General features: G+C 39.9%; 2 protein-coding genes across 2 annotated transcripts; both read left to right on the forward strand.

Moving 5' to 3' along the window:
- The first annotated feature begins 10,548 nt into the window (after positions 1 to 10,548).
- On the forward strand, positions 10,549 to 11,172 carry LOC121055485 (transcription factor MYB77-like). Its single transcript, XM_040527981.1, has one exon. The coding sequence runs from the start codon at positions 10,549 to 10,551 to the stop codon at positions 11,170 to 11,172; it is 624 nt and encodes a 207-aa protein (XP_040383915.1).
- Positions 11,173 to 14,831: 3,659 nt separating this feature from the next.
- On the forward strand, positions 14,832 to 18,864 carry LOC102718212. Its single transcript, XM_015841489.1, has 4 exons — positions 14,832 to 15,101; positions 15,200 to 15,286; positions 15,385 to 15,522; positions 18,777 to 18,864. The coding sequence occupies exons 1-4, from the start codon at positions 14,832 to 14,834 to the stop codon at positions 18,825 to 18,827; spliced, it is 546 nt and encodes a 181-aa protein (XP_015696975.1). The 3' UTR covers positions 18,828 to 18,864.
- Positions 18,865 to 19,135: the final 271 nt, after the last annotated feature.

Consider the following 19,135-nt stretch of genomic DNA (forward strand, 5'->3'; position numbering starts at 1 on the left):
AATAAGTAGCTTATGAGATCACACTTAATCATTACTAGTTCTGGATAGCTGTTAATTATGATTCATCACCCGGTTCGGGTTAATGTCTACTAAAATATTGATAATGGTGGGTTGTGGGTGCATGGTTTTGAGAGTCGTAGCTATGGCAATTAAGGACCAGTTCACGGGAAACCCTAGAAGTAAGTTAGTGCTAACCACATGCCGAATGGATAAGGTAGGATCTGGAGCATGGCTTCGAACTATTTGACGTACCAAGGCAAGGGTAGGCGTGATGGAGTATGGACGGGAAATCGTGGTGTAACGAAAGCCTCTGCTGCTTCCGGATTTACCAAGGCACAAGAGGGGACTGCACGACTTGGTATAAATGAGGGGGTGAAACCTGAAGTGCGGTGTGATTAAATAGGGAGGGTTATGTGATGGGTCCTATCACGGTCTCCTTTCCGGTATGCCATGGTGGTATGTCGGCGCACGTTCAAGTGTAGTGGAGTCGTGTCTTGTGGGTACAGTAGTACACCTCTGATCAGAGTATAATCTATTCGAATAGTCGTGCCCACCGTTACGGGCGGACTCCCAGCTTCACTGTGATTAGTGAACCTTTAATAACTTGGTAAACTGGTTTTCACTTGGGACTACTGCAACGTGGTGTAACGTTGAGTAGTGATTGGGCATGTCGCAATGTGGTGTAACGTTGGACAGTGTTGTGGTATTTTACAACTGTTATTTACTTATTCTTTAATGTATTTAATTACCTTTATTCAATTCAATCCCTGTTACTTATTTAAATGTTGCTTTGTTGCAACTAAGCTTAGCCTGCCCTTGTTGATCCTTATGCATTATTTATTACCCTCTTTCCGTGCTGCTTGTTGAGTATGGTGGTTTGTACTCAGCCTTGCCCAATTTCCCCCTCTAGAGTTAGAAGTGGAATCCGATGGAGGTGACTCTTAGGAGTGAGCTGGCCTGCCGTCGAAGCTTTGCCTGTGGACTGGAGCCGTACCCGCTGGAGCTAGTCTACCTTTTTTACCGCTGCATTTTCGTTAGAATAAGTGTTATTTTCAGTTGTTTCTAAGAACGATGGTTATGTAATCAACATTGTCTACTTGTGTACCCTGGCTGGTCCTGGACAAGGATTTTAATACACAATTAAGTTCAGAAATTCGTGTGAGGAATTTCTGGGCGTGATAGGCAATCATCATTTTTAGTGTATCCCTTTAGTGATAGGAATTCACTTAATCGCTTGTACCACATTCTGCCCGATTGTTTCAAGTCATAAAGTGACTTCTGCAACTTAACACAATACATGTCACGATTTACCTTTTGATTTGAAATGTCGATTTCGTCTAGAACCTTCATGTAAATTTCTGAATCAAGTGACCCATAAAGATATGCTATCACTACGTCCATCAACTGCATAGATAGACGATTTTGTACTGCCAACAATATTAAGTATCTGAAAGTTATACCGTTCATAACTAGAGAATAAGTTTCGTTGAAATCAACGCCAGGTTTTTGCGTAAAACCTTATGCTACAAGTCTTGCTTTATATCTCACCACCTCATTGTTCTCATTTCGTTTCCGAAAGAAAACCCATTTGTATCCCACAGGGAAGATACCACGAGGTGTAGACATAACAGTTGAGAATACATCTCTTTTATAAAGCGAGGCTAATTCCGCGTCAATTGCGTCCTTCCATTTGTTCCAGTCAGAGCGCTTTTGGCACTCTTTGGAGGATCTAGGTTCTGGATCAATTTGGAGGCAATCTGCAATTTGTTTAGAAAATTTATTGTCGACAATTATAGCTCTTCTATCAAAAGAATTTCTAGTGTCGGTATAATTGATGGCAATTTCATCAACCCTCATAGAGTCATTGTGATTTTCTAACATAATGTGTCTATGGTTTTCAGAATTTCTAGTCTCAGCATTATGCACAACTGAGCTAGGTTACAGATTAGCATGATCTGCTTGATATCTAGTATCAATTCGGTGTCTACCAACCGAAGGCTGGTTTACATTTACCATCTTTCTTTGCTTGCTAGCAATTGAATCTCGCTTAGTGACCATACTTCTTTCTCTCTTTTTAGAGAGTGAAAGTTGAGTGGTTTTGTTTGGTACCTCCACTCTTTCTGGTGCATTCTGAGCGGGAATGAACGATTTTGTCACACCTTTGTAATTGTTAAATGCATCTGGCAGGTTATTTCCAAGTCTTTGCAAATGTATAATTTTCTGAACTTGTAGTTCAGTTTCAGTAGTGTGTGGATTTGAAGCTGGAATACCCTGAGCATTCCAATCAATTTCCTGGCATTCTTTCTGGAACTTGAAGTCTCCCTCCTAATGTCGGAAAATGTTCCTCATCAAAAATAGTCAGCGAACCCTAATAAATAGATCACCAGTTAATGGTTCTAAAGACTTTATGATTGACGAATATTTAAATCCCACATAGATCCCCACTTTCCTATGTGGGCCCATAGCAGTACGCTGTGGTGGTGAGATCGGTATGTAGACAGCACAACCGAACTTACGCAAATGGGAAATACTTGGAGGATTTCCACATACTAACTGGATTGGGGAAGTTTCATGATATGTAGTTGGTCGTAGTTGGATAAGATCAACAGCGTGCAATACTGCATGACCCCAACATGACGAAGGTTATTTGCAATTCATCAATAATGGTCGAGCAATAAGCTTAATTCTTTTGATCAATGATTCAGCTAAACCATTTTGTGTGTGGACATATGGAACTGAATGCTGAACCTGAATTCCTAAAGCCATGCAATAATCATCGAAAGCATGAGATTTGAATTCGGCAGCGTTGTCCATACGGATTGATTGAATCGGATGTTCAGGGTAGCTTGCTTTTAACCTTATGATTTGGGACATAAGTTTAGCAAAAGCATGGTTTCGTGTCGATAGTAGACACACATGAGACCATCTTGTAGATGCGTCGATCAAAATCATAAAGTACCTGAATGGTCCAGATCGTGGCACAATAGGGCCACTAATATCGCCTTGAATACGTTCAAGGAATCGAAGTGGTTCAACTCTAATTTTGAGATAAAAAGGTCTCAAAATTAATTTCCCTGTAGCACATGCAGTGCATACAAAATCAGAGGATTTGGGAAATTTTCCAGTAATCAAATTATGACCAATAGAGTTGCCAATAATTTTTCTCATCATCCCGATATCCGGGTGCCCAAGTCGATCATGCCAAGTGTGGAATGCATCGACATTTTGAAAAATTACTTTATACGCAACATGAAAAATGGGCTTAATGTATGTATAGTACAAACCTGATGTAAGAGATGGAATTTTTTCGCAAGTATGCTTGCTATATCCGTATGGGTTTCAATGTGTAACCCATTTTGACGGATATAAGGTATGGGTTGAATCAAGATACAATAAAGCATCCTCGATTATAATTTGTATACTCATTGGGAGTGTAATAATTGCTCGTCCAGAGCCAACTATTACAGTATCGCGTCCAGTGATTGTCAAAACTTTTCCTTCTCTCTTTTTAAGAGTTTGGAAGTATTTGATCTCCCTAAGTATAGAATTTGTGGTACCGCTGTCCACGAGGCATAATTCCTCTCCAATCGGAGTAATATCGTGAGACATCTATATTGAAAGAAAGAAAATTGTTAGTAAACAATTCTTTATTCAATCCATACATACAATAAGTAACACATCAAATACATAAATGATGTTTATATAGGCTTTAAAGTCATACACCTTATTACATAAGGGAGTTTGTACTTATCTACTTATTACAACAACTATTCTTTTGACATAATACATGGATATCATTGTATGTAACACACATACTAATACTTAAAATTTTTCATCTTCAAGTAAGATGCACTGAGATTACTGAAAATCTCCAAGTGGATCCATTGAGCAAAACTCAATGAGCATGTCATCTGTTGAAGAAAGTGGACCAACGTCTTCTGATAGAAGATCGAGATTGTTCTCTGGTTCAATAGGAGCCTCTTGAGAACTTCCAACCTCTGGTCTAGCTTCATTTGTAAGATTGAAGTGAGCTTCATATCTTGGTTCCTCAGATAACTTTTTTTCCTTGAGGGATTTCTGATACAGGAGGACAAGATGCTTTGAGATACAACAATCTTTAGCGACATGATAGTCAGATCTACACCTGTCGCAATGTTTGTTGTTATTGTGACGGGCTTGTGGTGCCTTTCCCTTGTCGTTTTCCTTCTTTCGGCCCTTGAATTTGCGCCTATTATTGTGTTTGCGTTTTCCAGTTGAATTCTTAGGATTATTCGAAAAATTTCCCTTGAATCCTTTTGTATTATCAGCATTATACTTAGCATTGAAGTGAACCTCAGGTAGAGGTGTAGAGCCAGGAGGGCGCTGTTGAGCATTCTTGAGAGAAAGCTCATGATGTTTTTCTGCCTGAGTCAATGTATATATAAGTTGAGAATACCTTTGGAAATTATTAGCTCGATACTGTTGATTCAGGATCCTGTCCTCCGGAAGCATAGTAGACGGAGTTTTTTCTATCTTTTCTGCTAACGTAGGCTCTTTTTCGCAAAACTTCAACTTGGAGCAAATCTGATGAACAGCATGGTTGAACTCTGCCACAGTTTTAAAATCCCGCAGGCGTAGTTGAGACCACTCAAAATTAGCCTCAAGCCAAATGAGTTCCTTTTGCTGATCATACCGTTGATTGAGAGCTTTCCATAAAGTAAGAGGGTTCATCTCTAACATGTACTCATGTTTGAGGTCTTTATGGATATAAAGCCGAAGGAAGAAAAGGGCGGTCATTATTTTCTTGTCCTCAACTGGCGAGTCCCCATCGACGGGGTCTTGAATTGCTTTAATAATCCCACGAGAAACAAAGTTTATTTTGATACCCGAAGCTCAAATTGGGTAGTTACTCCCATCAAGGGCGAGTTCATCGAACTCTCTGATTGCCATTGTCCCTACAATCATGATTAACATTTATTAATTTATAGAGGTAAATTGATAAAAAAAACATGATACATAGAAGTTGTAATCTCAATGCGAAATGTAAGACCTCATAATTTGTCATGTGTTGAAAAATGATTGTAGGTAACAGACCATACAATTCTTTTTCAAACATATTCTTAGAATAACACATGCGGGTAATTATTATAAGATGTAGACCTTTTTAGTGATGGGCGAAATGTTCGCTGCCTAAATTTAAGACCGCTAGTGGCCAAAAATATTAGGACTCCATCTTGGTAATCATCTTATAATGTACACCGCTTAATGATGGACGAAGATTTCGCTCTCTAGTAATGATCATTTGTGACCAAAATATAGGGCTCCATCTACATGTGGTTTTTATTGCCAAGTCAAATTATTAAAGTCAAACATGAATTAAATTCTCCTTTAACTATGTGAGACATAATTAAGAGAATTTACCAAATTAAAATACAAATTTTAAATAATTTTTTAATTTTAATAAAGCGAGAAAGTAGAGCATGTCTTGAAATAATATGCGAAGGCATTTTATTTAAGACAATAAATAAATTTAGTAAAAGCAGGATATTTAATAATGTAAATATCATAAACATCAGGGACTAAAAAATCAATTACATGAAATAATTATACTGACGAACTGCTTTTACTAGATTCACTAATCAAAGGGACTAAAAATTAATTTTAACTAATATTTAGAATGCTAACAGTAAATAAAAACAAATAAATAGGGGTGATGGGCCAAAATATTGAATTTCGGCCCACCACCGCGCCGGCCTGCCGAGGAGGGGGGCCGGCCTTGGGCCATAGAGGAGATGGCGCCTGGGCTGCAAAGGAGGAGGGCGTCCTGGGCTGCAGCCGGCCCAGGTGGGGAGGGTGGCTGTGGGTCGTGTCGGCCCAAGGGGGGAAGGCCGGCCAGGAGCCTAGCGCCCCCACGTCGTTCTCCAACAGCAGCCGCCACCACGACGCTCGTTGTCGTCGTTCTCCCTTCTGCATGCGCCAAACAGATCGCGCAACTGCCGCGCCGCCCACGCGCGCGCCTCCATGCGTGCGCCGCGGTCTCGCCGTCGGCATGACGCCGTCTGTGCGTGCGCCGGAGAGCCGCGCGCCCGCGCCGCCTACGCCGCCCACGACGCGCGTCGGAGTGCCGCGCGCCCGCACCACGCGTGCCCTGCGCCGCCGCGCCGGGCAACAGCCGGCACACGGGCTGCCATGGCCGCCGTCGGTCATCGTGGTTGGCAAGGCGGAGGTTGGTGTGGCAGTGACTGGCAGTGCCGTCGATGGCGAAAGGGCAGCACCATGGTGCATTCTTCTTGTACAGCTAAGAAGACGTTGAAGGCAACGAGATCGCTGATAGCGAGGGATATCAGGACTGCGTCCGGGATTATGGCCAATGTTAGCATCGTACCTTCTGTTTCTCTTTATGTTTGGTGGGGAAGAGCGTGCTGATGACTTGTTGAGACGGAGAACTACGACAGAGGAAGAGAAATGACACAGAGGAAGAGGAATGGAGTCGATCTTCTCATTTATCATCAATTCCATTATATACAGTGGGAAACGGCGTGAACCGAGGAAATATGTGAATCATGCTTCTCCTCCTTTGTATTTGGATAGATTAGATCTATCCCTTGGATGAATGTGATCACTTCAAATATTTCATAACATAATTAAATGGCTGATGAATGGTACAAATAAAACTTGGAGTATCTAAAAAAAGTCCTTTAGCTTAACATAGTCTATGTTTATGATTGAGTAAATTTCACAAAAGTGTAACTTTGTTACCAACTAGTTATTTACATGTGCTTTCAAGGAGACATTAAGTTATAATATGATATAGATTGTTTTATGGGCCCATGGAGAATGGATTGAATAGATAACAAATATTTTAGACTTTTTTAAGGTACTCTAAGTTTTATTTGGATCATTCATTAGCCATTGATCCAATGGTTAGTAATCGCCTTACCACTATTGGAGGTAAGACCTCATAATTAGGAAATGTAATAATGGTTTGCACCATTAAAGTGTGCGTTAATATGGTACCATGTTTATAATTGTTTGAACTATGTGTTTTAAAAAAAATCATAGTTATACAAAATATCTTTAACCACTTTCTAACCTATTTAAAAACTGGCGTAAGATCCTTGAGTAAAATTTTAATTTTGATATTAAAACACCAATTTCCAAATGTTATTACCATTTTTTTCAATCTAAACACACATTTAAAAATGTTTACAGAATTAAGATATTTGAATTATATTTATTTGAGTATCACTTATTATAAATTTTTGAGGAAAGATCGTGTATTGCAAACTTCAATTTAATCGATATATGCAAAGTCATCTTCGTGGAAAAGTGCATTACAATGTCATCAATGATAAGCTTAGCGTGAAATAGTTAGTTAGTTCCCCTAATTTCTGCATGCATGGTTTAATTCTGGCGTGATGTGTGATACTTTTTTTCCATGTCCCCAGCGACGAGCCCGCTGCCACGCTTCACGCTCATAACCTCTCCCGTCTCGACGGGATCGTGTCCTCTAGTCGGCCTGAAGCTAAAGCAAGAGCTGAAATCAAATACATCACCATGTGTATTAGTTATAATTATGAACTAAACCAGTGAAGAACTATACGCCACTACAAAATCATTCTTCGGTGCCAGCTGTAAAGAGACGTTTGCCAGTTTTGTAACCGGAACTGTTATGTCTTTCCAAAATAAAATTAAAAACAAATTGTATACATTGCAATTCTTCTGTGTTAACTACAATTTAAATCCACAACAAATCGGAAAAAATGACCAAACTGGAACATGGACGACCAGAAAAACGGATTTGCATTGCAATTGTCAGTGTTAATTGACTCGATTACAAACCAGATCAGTACAAACCATTAAAAGCCTCATCAATTTCACGTCTCCAACAGATTACAAACAAGCAATTTCACAACTCCATCATTTGGGCGGATCCGCAGGCTATCACAACATCCCTAGCACAACCTACAATGAATTTGATGAATTGTTTTTGAATTCAAATTTATAAAAAATCATGGAAAATTCCTAGGCCCCGTTCGATAGGAGGGGGATGGAGGCTAGTTATCCGGCATGGAAAATGTAGTAATAGATTAGTACATGATTAATTATTAATTATTAAAAATATGAAATAGACTAATATGATTTTTAAAACAACTTTCCTATAGCAATTTTTTATAAAAAATACACCGTTTAATAGTTTGGAAAGCTTGCGCGTAAAAGACGAGAGAGCTTAGTTATCTTATGGGGAGTCCTAAACGTGGCCCTAGTAGTACCCAATAATATCTGCTAGTATCTGATAAGTTTGTAAACATGACCAAGTTTACTTCATATTTCGAGGCTCAACCGAAATTGAAGTAGCAAATTGAAAAAAAAGGAAAGAAAAGATAGGTTGGGATATAATTTTTCTTTGTTTAATTGTCCAAAATATAGCAAAGATCATGCAAAAAGTCTTATGCAATATTACGCTATTTTGTAGAGATATCCATATTTTTCTTGCGACGAATGCGAGAAAACTCCGCTCCTCTCCCACCTCTGCTCCCACTCCCGTCCCTCCCGGCAGAACCCCTAGCCCCACTGCCCTGTCCACTGTCCAGGCGCTGGACCTGTTCTACTTCTACCACGACGCCGTGATGCGCGGCTTCGTGCGGGACACTGAATCATACTGCGTGAGGAACTGAGGATGGATGCCTACTAGCAGTACAAGAAAGGGAGGTTTTTGAACGCCCTTGACCTGCTCGACGAAATGCGTAAGAAGGAGAACTGCATGCAAGCCAATGCTACAGGTGTTCACGGATTGTAAGAAATACAGTGCTGGTGCCGCAACTTTTCGATGAAATGGAGCAATGGGGAGTGATCCTGGACCGTGGAGCTCACAGTGCACTGTGATGAGTGAGATGGAGTGGAAGGGGATTGGTCTTGATGATGTTAGCTACAAGCCTACAACACAATATTGTGTGTATTTAAGAGGATTTGGGATTTGGAGGGCATCTGGAAGGTGTACAGGAAGATGGTTGGTTCAGGGTTCATGACGAGGACTAGGACAACAATGTTGCTCATGTGAGAATGTGCGACCTGATCTTGGGTAATTCATGTGAATTTCATGGGAAAATGAGGAACTCAGACTATAGTTGTGTTAGTGCAGTGTTCAAAAGAATTTCTTTTAAAAAAAATTATACACTGACACAGACGAATATGAGATTAGTTAAATATTTTTAATAGTATACATAAATTAGATGAGATTCCCTTTAGGTGACCTTAGTGCAGAGTATTATAATTGATCGTTGACTTGAGATTCGATAGGATGACAGGTGCATCGTATTTTGGCTATATGCTTATAGCCAAAATTTAAAATTTCAACAATTAATTTAAAGTTAATTTTAGGTTTTTTAATCATAGTTATATTTTTTATTTTTTATTTTTAGATCACTGGAAAATATATATAAAACTTTTATTTACAAATTATTCTTTCTGGGTAGATATCTTGTTGCGTTTTTTAGATAAGCCAAAAATAATCCAAGCGGTGACGTGTCCTTGTCCAATATGACCTCTGTACCACGCTTAAGATTCAATCAGCACTAACAAAAGTAATCCATTCGTTCTAAAATATAAATATTTTTAGATTAAACCATGCATCAAGATATAAATATTTTGGACACTATTTGGACTCTATTTACGATACTACTTTTTGATAAATCACTTTAAATTTTAAATCATTTTTATTTTATCCGTACCAACCCTTCCACATCCATATGAGCAAGAGACAATAGAGAGGACAAGTTAATTTCTATGCTCGATCATGTATCACCCCCATCCTCGCAGGCCGGCTGTCGCACGTCATCCCTATGGGGACCCTAATCGAGGACAGGGACCTGTTAGGGTCGGGGCCGTTCTCTACCAACCCGGCACCGATTAGGCTCATTTGCCAGCCTTAAATAAAACAAATAGCAAAACATACAACTAAAAGTCAATGACGTCTAAAAAGAGTAGAGGTAATGGGTGATTGTTTGGGTTTTTTATGAAAAAAGACAAACGATATATTTACAAACAAAATATAATTTATAAATAAAAATTTTACCTATGTATTCTTAGCTATCTAAAATGCAATTCTGGAAAATAAACAAAAAAATTGATGGTGAATACCATTTAGCAAGGAAGACGATCGATGTTGCCAGCGGCAATTGGATATAACCCCCAATTGATTTCGCCAAATTCAATTTCTGTTTTAAAATCCTGGCAGGGGCAAGATTATAAACAGCATTTCCCTGAAATACTAATTGAGTTATTAAATATACTCCAATCGCAAATACCTACTCCGAAACGAACGTGGTCGCTTTTTTTTTTTTTGGCACATGCATGCATGCATCGAGTGCGCAATCCGACGTAAGCACTCCTACTCCGACTGCGCAAATGAACAAACAAGCGAGCGCTATATATTCAGTCCACGCAGCAAGCAATTTTCTCATCGTCGATCGACCGATCGCTGAAACGATTCTTCAGAATCCTCTCTTCTCGATCGACTTCATAGCTCTCTCTCTCTCTCTCTCTGCTCGAGATCTCAGCGAGATCGAGATGGACCGGGAGGTGAACATGGCGTCATCGCCGCCGGCTCCGGCGTCAGTCCCGCGCCCGAGGCTCATCGTGCGCCTCAGGCTTCCACCGGCTTGGACGCCCGAGGAGGACGCGCTGCTGCAGCGGCTCGCCAAGGAGAACGGCTTCCGCCGCTGGAGCCGGATCGCCAGGAGCATGCCCCGCCGCCGCTCCGCCAGGTCCTGCCGCGACAGGTGGCGCCACCACCTCGCCCGCGACCTCTACCACCGCCCCTTCACCGCCCGCGACGACGACGAGCTCCTGCGCCTCCACCGCCGCCTCGGCGACTGCTGGAAGGAGATCGGACGCGCGGTGTACGGCCGCACCTCCCGCGTCATGAGGCGCCGCTGGAAGGAGCTCCGTCGTAGCGGCTTCGTCGCTTCCGCTGCCGCCGCCGCCGCCGCCAGGAAGGAGGAGCCCGCCGGCGCCGAGGACGCTGACGACGAAATGGTGGAAAGCGACAAGGAGTCGTCGTCAGAGCCAGAGTCGCAGGGTCGTCTTGGTCTCACCAACGCTCTTGCATCCAGCTTCGCTTCTTGCAGCCTTCGCGACGACCAGACGATAGTCGGCAGCCTCGAGCTAGGGTTCGCGTGCATGGCACTTTGAGCGTTTACACAATCGGACTAATATATATTAATTGCGTGTATGTAATTTAGCTATAAGCTTTCTAAATGGATTAGCTACTGAAATTATCAACAATATTAATTCTATTCTTCATGTTACATAGACAACTAATTGTACAGAAAGACTATAGCACGTCACACCGTTCGAACATGATTCTAACGTGAAGCGTTACGCCGGGATCTATTGTTCGAACATCACTTCTCCGTTCCCCCATCCCTCTCTCATTTTTCTCCCGGTCGCCACCGCCGCCCATCCTCCGACAACGCTCTCCCCGTCTCCGCCGTCGCCCTTCCCCTCCGTCCACGCTCTCCCCGTCGCCGCCGCCGCCCTTCCCCTCCGACCACGCTCTCCCCGTCAATGCGCGCCGCCCTTCCCCTTCCTCTCCGACCACGCGCTCCCCATTGCCGGTGCCTCTCCTCCGTCAGCGCCGCCTTCGTTCTCCTTCCCCTTCGGCCACGCGCTCCCCGGCATCGGTGTCTCTCCTCCGTCAACGCCGCCGTCGTTCCCTTTTCCCATCCGGCCACGCGGGGGATGCCGGTGTCTCTCCTCCGTCAGCGCCGCTGCCGTTCCCATTCCCCTCCGACCATGCGCTTCCCGTCGCCTATGGTAATCCATACATGCATCCATGGGAATCACTTTTTCTATATGCTCATTGATTTTTTTCCTCCATTCAATACGATTGTTGATACATAGTTTGTTGTTCAAATTCGTAGGGTTTTCTTATGTATTTTTAATCGAAATGGATGTATATCATAAATAAAAAATCAAAATTAGATTAGACACACTACCCTAGAATAATTTTTGTGCAGTTTTTTAGCATATCGATTTCCCCCTCACAATAGCAATGTGATGTGTTTATTTGTTTTCACAAGGGGGGTATGATACCCAATGCATGCATTGTATCCCAGTATCCAACATATTTTTAGAACATATCTTTTTGGAATGCCAATTTCATTTGTGATTTTTTCAATGATGTTTGGAAATGTATTAATGTGTTTCATTTTTGATAGCTAACACAAAGTTCATATCATATAACATATTTTGTTAGGGGATGGCAGCACTATCAGATGAGAGCGATTTTGTCTCTGTGATACAAAGAGGGTCTAGATGCTCTCGAAGGTTTACAAAGCCTAACCACAATCCTGGTGAAAAAGTTTCAAATGTTGGCTGCTCGAAAAAGAGTGGTTATGGACCCAAGGGTGTGGGGGTCAAGAGGAAGGCACCAAATGATGCACAAACAGTTGCTTCCAGTTCAAAGAAGGCTGCGATCAAATTCATTGCAAGCAAATCAAACAAATCAGTAGAAAAAGTTGTAAGTACCCGATCCTAACTCTTTGCTACATGCATTATGATTCTTTTACTTGCATAACATGCCCTGTGATTTTTGTAGCAGTAGTAATATAACATGTTTTTTTTTCTTTCTCCGTTTTTTTTTTACACTTGGTACTGAATGTTATTTTATAGGGTCATAACATAGGATATAGATGTAGTGCTAGATACATACCACAGATGATTGCTCGTTTATCTAAGAATCAGAAGTTATTTTTGGTCAACAATGGGTTTGGTCATTTGGTTTCAATGAAAGATTGCGAATTCCCTAAATACTTGACAATGTGGCTGATTAATAGTGTTAACTGCTCAACCGAGACACTACATGTATGTGGGAAAAAGATAGGAATAAGGCCACTTGTGCAGAAGGTGCTTGGGATTCCAAATGGGGATTTACCCGTGCAACTAGCCAAAGATGTTGATACCAGGGTAAAGGACAAATACACAGAAAATGGGAGGGGACAATCTGTGTTCAACACCAATCAACTAATGTGTATTGAAAATATGGAAGAAGATTTCATTATATCTTTTTTACTGGCAGCGCTTGCATATATCTTGCACTCGGGACAAATTTGTCAGTTAACAGAGATTATATTGCTGCTATTTTGGATGTTAAGAAGATCAAACATTTGAGCTGGTGTGATCATATCACTGATTGCTTAATCCATGGCATTGCTGAGTATCGAGTATGCAATGCAAAACACATCAAAATCAGAGGTTGCATCCACATTCTTAACGTAAGAAATATTCTTAGGAGGATTCCCTTTTTTTCTTTGACCAACTAAGAATGTGTTATCATATTTTTTGTGGTATTTTTTATAGGTTATTTTCATGGATTTCGTGGTTGTTATTGGTGCTTTAGGTGGGATACCACGCATTTCATTTGTCACCACAAAAGATTTAGAGGATGTCAAATCACTTGTCATAAAAGCATCATCAACAAAGCCTGATTACTCATCCCTTAAGGTATCATCTCAAATTTATATGGACTTTTTTTCACCGACTGCACTGAAATGACTTTTTCTAACAATAGTTTTTTGATTTTATGCTTTTTCAAAGCTAAAAGATTATTCTGAAACTGTTTATGCTCAAAATAATAGAGCTGGAACATCTTCAGAGCACATTAGCCATCACACTGATGATGTTAGCAAGGAAACATGTTTTCATGTCAGAATGCAAGATGAGGTTATATTTTATTTCTTCATTCATCAATTTTTTTACCATATTTTTTCCTCAAGTGATGATTTTCATATCTTTTTGTGCTTCATAAACAGGGTAATGAGAAACATATTGATAAGGAGAATCCACCACAACAGCATATGTATTTGGTTGCTAGGCTTGAAGAAAGTTTGAACAGCATATGTATTGTATACAGCAAGTTGAAGCTATTCTAGATAAGACAGATGCACAGATTATTTCAGATTTCCATAAAGAGTTTATGAAGAACAGAGGTGCATGTAATTCTAGTAGGAGGTCTATGGGTATTCAGGTAAAGGAAGAGGTATCACAACAAGAGGAAGATGTACCACAAGAGGAAGGGGTACCACAACAAGGGAAGGAGCAAATTTTGGGTGACAAAACAAATGTCATGGATGAAGTGGTAAAAAATTGGGGTTGATGCTGCTAAGAACATTGTTGCTGAAGTTGGCCAAGTAGCAGGAGACGGGTTGAGCAATAAGATACCAGAAGATGAGTTGAGCAATGGGTTTGCACACATAACATTTCAGGACTGCATTAAGGAAACAGATATCGATAAGGATGGCACTAAGCAAGAGGATACATGTGCTAAGATCAATACTATCAAAGATGATGACGAGTCATCCATTGCCACTAATGTTGTATTTACACAGGATGAATTTTTCGACACACTAGGAACATGTAAGTGCCTTTAAGTTTTATCATTTTGACATGTTTTTGGTTTTTTTAAAATTTTTTAGTGTTGTCATTTGTAAAACACCTTTTCAGCTAAGTTATCAGTTGGTACCTGTTGATACCAATTGGTATCAACTGATACCAAAATTGGTATAAAGCATGTACCATGTGGCACCAATCTTTGTATCAGGTGGTATCATGTGGTACATTTCCTTTTTTAAGGCGTTCTTTTTGATGTTTTACATATTTTTTTGCTACAGCCACTCAGAGACCCAACACCTATTGTCATAGAGGACTCATCACAAGATTCCCGGTCTTCACGTGTTCAAGTGCCCCCATTGATTGAGCCAATCACAAATGGGGAGAGGTTTCCAGATCCTGCTACCTTGCCAAAAGCTAGCAAAGTGCGCCCTACAAGAGGTAAAAGAAGCCATACAAGCATGGAGGCTGTAGCAGAGCTTAGCAAAAAGGCTAAGGTATCTGACCCTTTCATCACAAAAAACTGGCATCAGCAAGTACTATGCACATTTGAGGGAGATGAAAGTGCAATAAAGGTTCAGATATGTGGGACATATGTAACAGAAGAAGAATTCATGCCAGCATTGAAATACTCTAGTGAGATTAGCAACAACTTCATGTGGCTTTGCTGCAATGCAATGATGACTAATTGGGATACAAAAACAAAGATTATCGTCAATCCAGTAGTAGTTGTGAGTGGATTTCTTCTTTCATTTATCTCATCTTTTAACTTTCATTTATCATCAATATAGTATTCCCATAATGATACTAATTATATACCTTTTGTTAGGATCAATTGATTCTCCCCATTGAAAAATGCAACATTGCCAAGGTTAGGTCCTCATTTGCCAAGTACGATCTTGATAAAACTGAGAGGGTATGTCTCCTTATTCCATCTTCTTCCTTTCTTTTTCAATACAAACTTTTCTTTTTTTGGATTCATGTAAGTGTTTTTTTCCTTTTTTTTTGGAACAGATTTACTTGCCCATTCTTACAAGCGGCCATTGGTTTCTGATTATCATCAATGTATCAAACGAAGTTGTCCAAATCTATGACTCTCTACGGAACCCCACCAAAATTGAAGCAGACCATAAAGCTTTATGGGACAATATGGTGAGTCTGTTCTGCCCTTTGTAATGATACCTACTAAAACTTTCCTGATTTTCTTAGTTTACTAATAATATGATATGAAACATCAGATTTTTTTCCTTTTTTCAATCCCTTTGTGGAGTGATACCTGTCTTCGTTTTTTATACTGACATTTTTTCAGAGTAGCAATTTAGTTCTTGCAATTGACAACTATCGTGATAAGCCTTTTGGATTTTGTGACATTTTCAAAGTACAGTATGTTGGTTCCCCACAACAAGGACTGTAAGTTAGATACATTGTTTTAATTTGCAATCAATCTTGATTCATACTGTTGGTACCGGCCCCTCCTTTCCATCCTATTCGCCACAAAGCGAGCCTCAAAGTGGCATGTTCGGTCGAGATGCCTTGGTATTCGAGTATCATGCCTCCGGTGGCATGTTCGGCCAAGATGCCTTGGTATTCGAGTAAAACACTTAGGCGCTACCGGCACCCCCTCGACGATTCGGACCAGGTCAGAATACGGAAGCTTGCCCGTCATGACTCCGAGGGATATTCCAGCCGAGATGTCTGGGGACCAGCTCTCAAGTGCACTCGAGTGCGGAAGACAGCTGGTGTGGTGGTCCCCAAGAAGCTACTTATTTTACCCTTTGTACCCTTAGGCTCTATTAGTAACTACCTAGGGGTATTTGGGTCATTGTACAAGCGGTTTTCCAGGGCTATAAAAGCCCGTACCCCTACCCTGTTGAACTCAAGGTTAAAGAGATATACAAAGCCGAGGCATCTTGAACATTCTCTACTTGGACTTCTTGTGTACATGTTCGACAAACTTTTTCATAGTTGCATATACATTTTCATGTTCGTGCCATAAAGTCACAACACATACCCCTCCCCATACAGAGATTTTTCAAGTGATTCTATGTTCTGTTTTTGTTTTTCAGCCACGATTGCGGATATTGCGTTCTGAAAATGATTCAGTGTCACAATGGCAAAACTCTGATAGGATACAACACATTACTTTCAATCTCTCGAGTTCATTTTTTCGCCTTAAATTTTCTTTTGACCATTTTCGGTGGGTTTGACATGAAATACATCTCTTTTTGTTAAGAAAAGCATGATTAACTACCGTATGGAGATAGCACACAAGCTGATATATTATCATCTTAAAGATCTTCACCCAAAACGTCAAATCTAAAGGCATGTTTGCTCTCTTTTTTTTGTGCACCAGACTGTCTTGTTTTGTACCAGAACATGGGAGCGTTGATGTTCCGTGTAGACCCACTAGAAAACACTTACATTGTTTTGACTAAAAGACGTATATATCAGACAAATTTGCTTATGTCCCATTTTTGTGTTTAGCATGATGGAATGAAAACATAACTAGTTGATACTGATTGATTCTTGCCGATACCCATTGGCATGTGACACCACTGAGTACTTTTATGGATACCAAAATTTACATTTGTTCATACCATCAGTTATCATCCGGCATTATCTGATGCTTTGTTGGTACTCAGTGGTATCAACAAGTATCAACATGGTATCATTCAGTGTAAAAAAATTATAACGTGTTTATACATGTTGGGATTAGGCGATACTTTTTTCTGGTATTACGTGATACCACTAAGTACCTACCGATACCAGATTTTATATTGGATGGTATCATCAGGTATCATCTGATACCTGTGGATACTAAGTGGTATCAACAAGTATCAATATGGTACCACTAGGTACATACCGATACCAAATTTTATACTGGATGGTGTCATCATCATCTGGTATCATCTGATACTTTGCGTTGAAACATGTGTATACATGCTGGATTTAGGTGATACCTTCTGGTATGATGTGATACCACTAAGCACATACCGAATATATATCATCATTAATCATCTGACATCATCTGATACCTTGCGACACTAACTGGTATCAACAAGAATTAGTATGGTACCACTAAGTACCTACTGATACCAGATTTTATATTACATGGTATCATCAGGTATCATCAAGTATCATCTGAAACCTGTTGATACTAAGTGGTATTAGCAAGTATCAGTATGGTACCACTGTGTACATACTGATACCAAATAAATTTTATATGGTATCATCATTTATAATCTAGTATCATCCGATACTTTTGCGTTAAAAACATGTGTATACTGGATTTAGGTGGTGGTATGATGTGATACCACTAAGTACGTACTGATACCAAAATATATACTAGATGATATTATCATTTATCATCCGGTGTAATCTGATACCTTGCAACACTAAGTGGTATCAACAAGAATTAGTATGGTACTACTAAGTACCTACCGATACCAGATTTTATATTGCATGGTATCATCAGGTATCATCTGATACTTGTGTTATAATATGTTTATACATGCTAGAATTAGGTATTTATCTGGTATCATCTGATATCAGATGATACCAAGTGGTATCAACACCTGTTCTATATGGTATCATCCAGTGTACAAAGATATAAGATGTTGTTTATAATGTTGAAATCATGTGATACCTTCTAGTATCATGTGATACCACAAGTACCACACGTCTAATGCTAAGCAGGTCAACATGTGTTCCATATGCTAGGAATTACCAGATATGAATCCATATGTAGTACCATTCATAATACACAAGTAATAATTCATTATCTATAAAAACATGAAAGTAGCATCATCATCCATAATAAGTAGTATCATCATCCATAAGTTTCTTTATCCATAAGCACAACCCATCCATATGCAGAACAAGTCTATACAAACTTACAAAAAATTTATGCAATCTCATCCTCGTGTTTAACATGGTTTCAGCAATATCCAAAAAAGAGTAGTTTTCTGATGTCGACCACACCGATCCTCATCCCTCAAACCTAAAAACAATTGATTTTTGGTTTTAGACATAGTATGGAAGAATGAGAGAAAAGCAAATTATGAGATATGGGTTCACCTCATTTCATAAGTCTTGAGTTGATTGCTTTGCTGAAATTTTCCTCTTTTTGGTAGCTGATCTGCCGTCATTATCATGCAGAGAAGACTTTAATCTGGTGGAATTTTTTGGCCTACCCTTCGAAACCTTTTTCTGGGGATCTTTTACCATTGAAATGTTACTCTCTGTTAATTGGAAGTTAATTGGAAGTTTTGGCTGTTGATATCAACTTGTGGTGTTGAGTTAATGGCCTCCATTTTTTCTGCCAAATTATGATTGTTTTCATCGCCAGCTGATATCCTTGGTTTGTTTTACAAGCTTCAGCTACAATAGTTGTTGATCTCTTGCAGAGCCGAATGTATCTCACCTTCCTACTTGATTCATCATCAATATCTCTCTAAAACAGCTTGGTTGAAGTGTGCTTAGATCCTTTGAGCGACCAACGATCACTGAGGTATTTCTCAGGTATCACATACACATTTAGTTTCGTCATCACCTTTAAAATATGCCCACAAAGCATTTTATCTCTGTCATATTTTTTGCATACACAAGTAAATGTTTGAGTGCTCAGATCAGCATGTACCAAAAACTTTTTACTGTCATCTTTCATAATATGATACACATAATATGATCTAGGGGTGTCCCCACCAACTGTAGCATATGTTGTAGCCTTATATAACATCTTTTGAAACTTTTCAAACAAAGCACG

This window comes from Oryza brachyantha, chromosome 10 (genome assembly GCF_000231095.2).
Source record: "Oryza brachyantha chromosome 10, ObraRS2, whole genome shotgun sequence".
In the NCBI taxonomy this organism is placed as follows: Eukaryota; Viridiplantae; Streptophyta; class Magnoliopsida; order Poales; family Poaceae; genus Oryza; species Oryza brachyantha.

What these genes read in the sequence shown, in the direction of transcription:
- LOC102718212 (XM_015841489.1), top strand. Translation starts at nt 14,832, where the DNA reads ATGGAGGCTGTAGCAGAGCTTAGCAAAAAGGCTAAGGTATCTGACCCT. An exon ending in ATCTTGATAAAACTGAGAGG is followed by an intron (nt 15,287 to 15,384) that starts GTATGTCTCCTT and finishes TTTTTGGAACAG; the next exon opens with ATTTACTTGCCCATTCTTAC. An exon ending in AAGCTTTATGGGACAATATG is followed by an intron (nt 15,523 to 18,776) that starts GTGAGTCTGTTC and finishes GATCTCTTGCAG; the next exon opens with AGCCGAATGTATCTCACCTT.
- LOC121055485 (XM_040527981.1), top strand. Translation starts at nt 10,549, where the DNA reads ATGGACCGGGAGGTGAACATGGCGTCATCGCCGCCGGCTCCGGCGTCA.